Below are 9,416 nucleotides of genomic sequence, written 5' to 3' on the forward strand. Positions count from 1 at the left end.
AGGGCTGTCATTGGATGGCCCATTGTATGTTGAAGCACGAAAAGGATCTTACGATACCGAGGCATTTCGTCACTTTATTCACAAGTTGTTAAGAGAAATGAACCCCTTCCCACTCAAGAACTCAGTTATCGTAATGGACAACTGTTCAATACACAAACATCCCTCAATCAAGGACCTGATTGAGCAAAAGTACACTGAAGTTTCCAGTTTTCTTGGGGCCCGGTTGGCAACTTACACTTTTTTCAGGGGATGCAAATTGATTTATCTCCCTCCTTACTCTCCGGACTACAACCCAATCGAAGAGTCATTTTCAAAATTCAAACACCTTTTGTGTCGCCATGGCACACCTTTGCGGGATGTCATGAATACTGCGAATGATATGTTGATTGAAAACCATTTGTGCAATACCTATTGTACCATTTTGCCTGAGGATGTGAAAGGTTGGTTTAGAGATTGTGGTTATGATGTAGACTGAGCATGCATTGTAACATTATTAACATATAAACAACGGGGATGATAAACTAGTTGAATCTAGTTGCCATATAGTCTCGTGAAATTCTCCGGATTTTGTGGCGCATTGTGCGGCACAGCTTCTCAGAAAGACCACGAGGGATGTTGACCCCAAGTCCATGAAGCCCATCGCTCAAACAAGCTCTGGATAACTCATCTATGCGGAGGTACCCCAGGTCATTTATCTCTGCCAGATATTGACTGAAGAGCAGTCCATCCGGATTGAAGTCTGAGTCATTCTTGAGTTCGTCTAGCCAGCGCTCAACAGTGGGGAATGCTGAAGGGGGCGGAGTAAGGTCCTCACTGCTTTGTGGAGCTAACTGCGATAATCCTGTTTGCCGGTGATAATCCCCATAGGTATGGGAGTGGCCGTCGGCACTATAACCACCCGGGAATGGGTAGTGATGAGGGAGGAAAGCAGTCCTTGGATCTGGAAAGGGGAATGGATAGTGATATGGTGGAGGATATGCAGCGTACATTGTAGGCCACATAGAGGGACCAACTGGAATGGGACCGCTTTGGAGAGGAGCATTCGGCATGAGAACCATTTCCGGTCCACCATTCACAGGGGATGGCAAAGTTTGGGGTGGTAGAGCCGGTTGAGAAGTGGATTTTGTCTTGCCGTCGTTCTTCTTTCCACCAGGTGGAGGGGGGATTTCAGCACCAGCAACACTTTCTCTGACAAGATACATCGGGGGTTCTTCAAATGAGGCAATGCCGTTATCCTGACACAAGTTAGCAAAGGATCATTAGTCATGGAAGGAAATGTGCATACAACTGACTGGGCCCAGCGCTTAACGGCAGACTTGTTCAAGATAACGTGATTGCCCACATAGCCAGGGGTTGATAATACACAACAGTGCGACTTATGTGATTCGCAGAAATCATTCATCTGCCTTAGCTTCTCTTCAATATCACGGACTGGTAGTTTGGGGATTTTGCGTTGCTTGGGTTCGGAATCATTATCAGAATTTGAGGGGGATGACGAGTCTGGCTTATATGACTCAAGTTTTGCCTTCTTTGACTTCTGCTTGCCACGGGGTATTTCATCTTTCGGAGGCTGTTGAACAAAAGATACAGTTAATGTTGATCAGCCCAGAAACTTCACAATCCAATTAACATACCAAATTACTGATAAGAATTGCGACAGACGGTTCCTTCTTCCCCTTCACTTTTTCGGTCACATCACTGATCATCATCTCATAATCAGTTTTGTTGTCAACTGCCACTGGGTCCTGATTCTTTGGCGCTGAGTACATTTTCCATGCGAATTCATGCTTGAAAGTACGCGTCTCTGAGAAACCCGAGACTTCAACAATTGCTGCGCACCACTCTCTATATTCCTCGGTACTTGGCATTCTGCAAGATTTGTACTTGCCACCGATGTTGACCATGTAAGTGATCCCAAAGGCCTCAGGCCCTTCAGAATCAACACGAAAGATCTCATGTTGCAGCACCTGTTTTGGTGGGGATGGTGCTGGTTTGGATACGTCTAAACACCAAACCCAGTAAGCACTGGTTTGGTTATGGAGATTTGACATTTACTTACCATTCATCCTTAATGAATCCGACATGCCAACAAGTCACGGTGGACCCTCTTCCTCCACAGTGCCCAAGTCTAGAGTGGCAGCGTAGTTTTGTGATTCCGTGATGCCACCAGGCAACGTTCCTGGTAGCACAGTAGCAGCAGCAGCTACTAGTGCATGTAATCCACTCAGGTCAGCAGGATTTTGAGCAGGATTTGGCAGTGGTGACACAGAAGGAGGGCGGGAAGGTGGTTGTCGTCGTGGACGCAGATTTCGGTGGGGGTCCGAAGGAGAAGCCATCTCCAGGGATTCTGGCTGAATTTTCTTCTGTGCTGAGCGCAAGGCCTCTACCCTTGGTCCCTGTGCATTCACCCGCTTGCTTCCCCTTTTCATTGTGCATGGAATACAAAGCGCAAATGGAAGAATAAATGGAAAACAAATTGCATGTCTCCGGAAGAAGCCGTTGGTTTGGCCCCAGGAAGAGCAGGCATGGAAAAGGATTGGCATGGAATATAATGCTCCATAAGGGAGAGGTACTGAGGAGAATGGAGAGGAAAAGATGGTGGTGATGTAAGCTCAGGTTGAGAATGGGGGATTGCATAAAGGAAGGGTTGATGGACATGCACGGAAATACAATTTTTTTCGAAGACTCCTATCAATTAGACAAAAGAGAGATCCCAGGCCACATCTAAGAACTCCTTTCCACCAGACTTTCACCACACCACACCCTGCTGTCGAGGAAGACACTGCCAAGCCACATTGAGCACAGTCTTGAACACGCAGCCTAATTAAAAAACGAAAAGAAATCCTATCAGTTAGAAAAAATAATGGGTCCGAGATAAATGCCAGAAGAACTCACCACCTGACTTTCACTGCGCTGCACCCTGCCATTGTTGAGGAAATCAGGGGGGACGGTATCAAGCTACATTGAGCACTGTCGTGAACCTGCAGCCTAATTAAAAAACGAAAAAAGATCCTATCGATTAGAAAAAAAAATGGGTCCGAGACATATGGAAGAACTACTCACTGCGCGACTTTTATCCCATTTCACTCAGCAGTTGTTAAGAAAAGTGGGGGGGACTGTGTGAGTCGCCGCGATGGCACACAACCTTATTAAGAAATGAAAAAAAGGCCTATCGGTTAGAAAAAAAAATGGGTTTGAGATATTTACAAGAACTACCTACTGCCGAATTTTCATCCCTTTCCATCCAGCCGTTGTTGAGAAAAATGGGGGGGACTGTGACAAACGTGAATTTATAAAAAATGAGAATTAGGATTATCGGTGGTAAAGTAATCTGTAGGAGTAAAATACATGCCTTTTAAAAGAAACCGCAAGTCCCTAGCTCATCTGGTTGCAGAGATATGAGCTATTCTTTGTCAGGCTTGCTTTCGCGCCAACGAGCGAGTGCGGAACCGAAATTTGTCACATGGACTATTGAATGGAAAACGGCAGTACACAGAACCCTTCACAAAAAAGCGAAGGAAACCGAGAAATACTTCTTGGGACTCCCGAGTATTGCAAGACTTGCGGAGGAGTATAACTCCCTGGAGAACAAGGGAAAAATCTCCTGGGAAAGTCTAGGCAAAGCTGCCTATCTAAAGTCCCAGTTCAAACCACTCAGGACTCCTGAGGAACGTGCCACAAGAACTGTGGAACGGGAAGCGAAAGCTTCCAAATACCGGGAAAGAGACACAAGTCTCCGCGCTGGACAACCAGCCCAACGACCACCCTTCCCCCCGGGAAGAACGGTAGACCTACCGTACTCCACACCTGAGCCAAGTAGCTCAGGAACACAACAACCCGCTCCCACCCAGGGAGCGCCCACTTCGTCAAGCCCACAGCCCGACAATATAGCCCAGGCTACATCATCGCATCCGATGCAGCAATCGGATGTCCAGATGAACAACCCGGAGGAAAACCCTCCTCCAGGGCAATGACTCCACCCTTGAGAAAAGGGAAAGTGACACGGTAATACGCCATCGAGGCACCCATGAAAACACCTTCCCCCAACTCGAGGCCCTGCACACAATACTGTATGCGAGGAACCGCAAGTAACAACTGCGGAAATCTCTACTCCGTCAAAAGACCCACATCCACCACTGCTCATGTGTAAACATCACTTACACACGAACCCTCACGGAACAAGTGAGGAACACCAAAGACATACAACCTTTGGGTCGAAATTCATTTTTGACAAACTCCACTACTTTTCCCCCTGCGATACCCATGTATCACCGTTCACTTCAAAGTGACGGCCCACACTCGCTTATTCCTTAAACCCTTTCTCTCTCCTTCACCGACATGTACAAAAATCGCCCACTTTAAAGTGGCGACAACAAAACACTCATTGATAATTTCAAACTCAATGTAAATCAATTATTAAAACTTTGTTTTATTCACTATCAACCTTGTATGCATCACAAATGCAATGCAAGGGGGGAGAATGTCAGGGCAATAGCCCCGAACCCCGAGCCACATGTAATTAGATACATATAGTCACGTGGGTAAGCGGGAACCTCCGGGTAACTGCTTACACACCACTGTAAAATACACATACTTGTATCACTTACAGCCTTGTGTGCTGAGCTACCCAAAGACCTCACATGATGTGAAGCGTGGATTCAGACGACTCCGGAGTGGAATCGGAGACTTAGTGTGAAAGGACCTTGGCCTCAGCGACTCAGGTGGAGCGCTGTGCCATTGCTGTTTGTCCATTTGGTCCTTAATTTCACAGTAGGTGAGCAGGAAGTCTCTGTCAGGGACAGCTCCGAAAGCGGCGAGGTCCCTGCGCACGGGACTCGGTAGGACGAGTAGCGGCTGTGCATAGCGGCAATCCCGTCACGGGGTGAGCGTCCCCGACCACTTAGTCTGAAGTGGGAAGTTGAATTATCATTAAAAGGGGAAGCTACAGTACTTACCTGAAGTGGGAAGTTGAGAAGAAGGCTGCTTCTTCTGTTCCCACCCCAGGTGTATATACATGCAGCTGGGGTCACGTGGGAGGAGCCACGTCATCCCCGTGCACAGCCGCACTCCCCTGGGTATCTCCGTGGGAGATCCCAGAGGTGTGCTGCTCTGTGAGCGGGAATGCACGTGGCGGGCACGGCGATCGGGGGAGCGGGGTTAAGTGTGTAGTAATACATAGAGAAGGGGAAGTCGACCATGGAACGGAAATAGAAAGAAAGAAAGAAGGAAAGGGGAAAGAAGAAACAGGGAGTGATAGCGGGGAGCAGAGTAGGGCGGCGCAGCGCAGGGTCAGGCGGGTGTGCCCTGACAGTCTCTAGGGGGCATTTCAGGTCGATTTCGGACTGAGCCCAAAACGAGTATGTACAAGCACCAATATATATAATGGAGGGGGCAAAAGCACAAGGAAACGAAGGGGGTCCAAATCGGAATGAAGACGTCTGAACAGGAACAAAGGGTAGACAGAAGCGGAGCGGTACCGAAGGTCATAAGGCAGAACCTGTGATATGTCCAAAAGGAGGTAGGGAGGGTGAGGCCCAGAGGGGCAGGAGGATGAGGAGAAGTGGGGGTGATGACTAACTGGCTAGAATGGGAAGAAGCAGCAGTCCAAAATAGGGATGAGGGGAAAACGCGAGAGATACATTACAAGCGGTGAAAGTGCCGAAGATGATCCGTGAAGCTCGGAGGTTGCAGAGCTTACGGAGGCGGGGTTGAAAGTCTGAGGGATATTGGCAATGGTGTTTACGTAGTATGAGGTCACCAATGCAATGGACTAAGACCGAGGTGGAGTCAAAGTCCGAGGTAGGGACTATGACGGAGGCTCGGAGCAAGGTACGAGTGGTGCCCGAGTACGGAGTACGGGACAGCGGTGGAAGGTCGTAACTTGGCGGGAGGTCGGCGGAAGAGTACCAGAGGGAAGAGAGAGGAGAAAGGGAAGAGGGAAGGGGTGGCGGAAAGGAGAGTTGTCAGGTCCGAAGGTGAGTATCAGAGTGGATGAGAGAAATGTAGGAGGATGACAGAAGGGTGGAGGTGTTGTGAGGGAGAAGCGGAGGAGTAGGAGGAGGGGTAGTAGGAGGGTGGCGAGAGGGGTGGTGTTCGGTCCGAGGTGAGTATCGGAGCGGACGGAGATAGGGGAGGAGAGGGAAGGAGGAGTGGAGGTGGCATGGGAGGTAAAAGGAGGTGTGTTGCCAGGACCGAAGGTGAGTATCGGAACAGACAGCGGTAGGGTAGGACTACGGAGGTGGGGAAGGAGGAGGTCCGGTGGGATCGGGTATGCACGGATATGACACTGAGCCACTTGGCTTGGGTGTGGAATATGGTAAATTTACTGTTCTTCCCATGGGGAAGGGTGGTCGCTGGCTCGTTTGTCCAGCATGGAGACTTGTGTCTCTCTCTTGGTACTTGGAAGCTTTCGCTTCCTGCCCTGCAGCTTTTGCAGCACGTTCCTCAGGAGTCCTGAGTGGTTTGAACTGGGATTTCACATAGGCAGCTTTGCCTAGACTTTCCCAGGAAATTTGTCCCATGTTCCCCAGGGAATTGTAGTCCTCCATGAGTTTTGCAATACTCAGGAGTTCCAAGAAATATTTCTCAGTTTCCTTCGCTTTTTTGTGAAGGGTTTTGTGTACCTTACCACTTTTGAAGGCAGCTTCAGCCTGTTCGTACCAATGTACGAACGCTTTTCCACTCACGCTTGTCCACCAAGTATCAGGGACAGCTCCGAAAGTGGTGAGGTCCCAGCATGAGGGACTCGATGGGACAGGTGTCGGCTATGCATAGTGGCAGTCCCATCGTGGGGTGAGCATCCCCGACCACTTAGTCTGAAGTGGGAAGTTGCGTTATCATTAAAGGGGAGAAGCTACAGTACTTACCTGAAGTGAGAAGTTGAGAAGAAGGCTGCTTCTTCTGTTCCCACCCCAGGTGCTATTATATACATGCGGTTGGGGTAATGTGGGAGGAGCCACGTCATCTCCGCACACAGCCATACCTCCCTGGGTATCTCTGTGGGAGATCCCAGAGGTGTGCCGCTCTGTAAGTGGGAATGTGTGTGGCGGGTGCAGCGATTGGGGAAGCGGGGTTAGGTGTGTAGTGATACATAGAGAAAGGGAAGTTGTCAGGGTTCAGCACCCTGCCTTAGGGTGCCCCAGACTCCCCACCTACTTTACCCCCTTTTATCTCTTTGACTGTTGCCTTGTTGTTGCCTTTGTGTGTTGTGTACACACGCGCGCACGGGATAGCGTGGGAACTTTCTGAGCGAGCAGCTCACCCAGAATGTTCCCACGGATCACAGCCACAGTTCTGGGCGAGCAACTCGCCCAGAACGTTCCCACACTTACTGGGCACTGCCACCTGGATGTTCCCTCCGGGTCACACTACACAACTCTAAGAGCTGTATAGTTGTGGGCATGTGACCCATTCCTTTATATAGCAACCATGCGGGGAGATGAGACCTTTACCCTTCTTCTCATCTCATGCCCCGCATAGGCAAGTGTATATATTATCTTTCCTTTTACTATACATCTCATGCCCCGCATAGTGTGAGGACAGGTTAGATGGGGGCTGAGGTCAGGGAGCCTCCGAGTCCGAGGCCGGGCCCTGACAGAAGTCGATTGTGGAACAGAAATAGAAAGAAAGAAGAAAAGGGAAAAGGAGAAACAGGGAGTGATAGCAGGGGGAGCAGAGTAGGGCAGTGCGGTGCGGGGTCAGGTGGGGTGTGCCCTGACACAAGCGTATGCGGTATCGTGCACCACTTCTGACCCCACTACTCTCCTCATGGGGAAGTTGGGGTCAATTGTTATGTCAATGGGGGCTTTGACTTTGCCGAACTCGTTGAGTTCAGCGGTCTCATATAACATGTGGACACTTCCCTGCAGGGTAGCTTGCCCATAGGTGTCAGAGCATGCCCTGCCACACCCTGCCCAACCCCTGCTCCGCTTCCCCACTCCGCACTGCTTCCCCCTCCTCTCCCTCTTCCTTTCTTCTTTCTTTCTTTCTTTCCTTCTCTCTCTCTTACATGGACCACCTTTCCTGCTGTTCAATGTACCACCGGCACACATGCCCATTTCTCCTCCTGTATCTTACCATCCCTACATCGCCGCTACCACCGCCGCACTCGCCCTGCACCCACAGCAGGCCCTCTCAGGATCTCCTGCAGAGGCACCCGGAGAAGCATGGCTGTGTGTGAGGGTGACGTGGCGCACCCCACATGACCAATCCCGCATGTATATAATGACAGCTGGAGTGGGAACCGAAGAAGTAGCCTTCTTCTCACATTCCCACTTCAGGCAAGTAGTGTAGCCTTCCCTTTTAATGATAACTCACATTCCCACTTCAGACTAAGTGGTCAGGGACGCTCACCCTGCAACGGGATTGCCGCTACGCACAGCCGCTATTCGTCCCACCAAGTCCCGCACACCGGGACCTTGCCGCTTTCGGAGCTGTCGCTGACAATAGGGTGCTGAGGTACTCAGCAGCCCACTGCCTCTGGCAGTGGTCCCCACTTTGGGGTCTGCCGTTGGTTGCCCACCACTCTCCCTCTTCCCCTCGACATGGGTTTGCCCTTCTGAGGGCGGGCCCTTATGCAATCTGGACAGGGTTGCCTGCCCACAGGGTGGCAGGATAGTTGATGCCCTGGCACCGTATCCCCTCCCCCTCACCTGGGAGGCCCCCATCATAATGGGTTTGGTGTTAGATCAGGCGGATTCGGACGACTCCGGAATGGAATTGGAGACTTAGCATGGAAGGACCTTGGCCTCAGCAACTCATGCGGAGCGCTGTGCCATTGCTGGTTGTCCTAGGGGTCCCTAATTTCGGATCTAGCAGAGGGGAAGTCTCTTGGGGGGAAATCAAGTCGATTTCGGACTGAGGTTACAAGTTACTATGTACATTGTATATAAGGAGGGGTCCGGAATCAAAAGGAACAAGGGTAGGATGAAAGGAGACAAAGGGAGAAGGAAAGAGGAACAACACCAAGGGTCAAGGGTTTGACTCAATGGTGTTTCTCAAAGGAGGAATGAAGGGCCAAGGCCCAAGGAGGAAGGAAGGAGGATGGGAGTGGGGAATGGCTAGCTGACTGAATAGAAAGCAAGCAGCAGCCCAAATAGGAATGAGGGAGTATAGCGGAATTGAATGGGACAATGCAATAGTTGCAAGGTCCAAAGTAAGTCCGGAAAGTCCGAACTCGGAAGTTAAACTCCGGAATATTGGCAAAGGTAATTAAATGGAATGAGCTATCCAATACAATGGGTATAAGCAGAGGTGGGGTCAAAGTCCGAGGTCGGAGCTAAGACCGGAGGTTCTGGAGATGGAGATGCGAACGGGATTCCGGAGCGGAGGTCCGGAGTCGGGAGCATAGGTGTTGCATGCTCGTCTGGAAGGTGTTGAGGTTGAGGTCGGACCCGGAATGTTCCGGAGTCGGACCG

General features: G+C 50.3%; 1 protein-coding gene across 1 annotated transcript; it reads right to left on the reverse strand.

Moving 5' to 3' along the window:
- Positions 1 to 521: 521 nt before the first annotated feature.
- EI90DRAFT_3019413 (uncharacterized protein) lies at positions 522 to 2,927 on the reverse strand (the record flags this gene model as incomplete). Its single annotated transcript, XM_039057360.1, has 6 exons — positions 522 to 1,235; positions 1,286 to 1,570; positions 1,635 to 2,002; positions 2,105 to 2,421; positions 2,764 to 2,820; positions 2,896 to 2,927. 6 exons carry the CDS (start codon positions 2,925 to 2,927, stop codon positions 522 to 524), a joined length of 1,773 nt encoding a protein of 590 aa, XP_038911822.1.
- Between the last annotated feature and the right edge of the window lie 6,489 nt (positions 2,928 to 9,416).

This window comes from Cantharellus anzutake (genome assembly GCF_015039405.1).
Source record: "Cantharellus anzutake strain C23 chromosome Unknown EI90scaffold_58, whole genome shotgun sequence".
NCBI classification, from domain to species: Eukaryota; Fungi; Basidiomycota; class Agaricomycetes; order Cantharellales; family Hydnaceae; genus Cantharellus; species Cantharellus anzutake.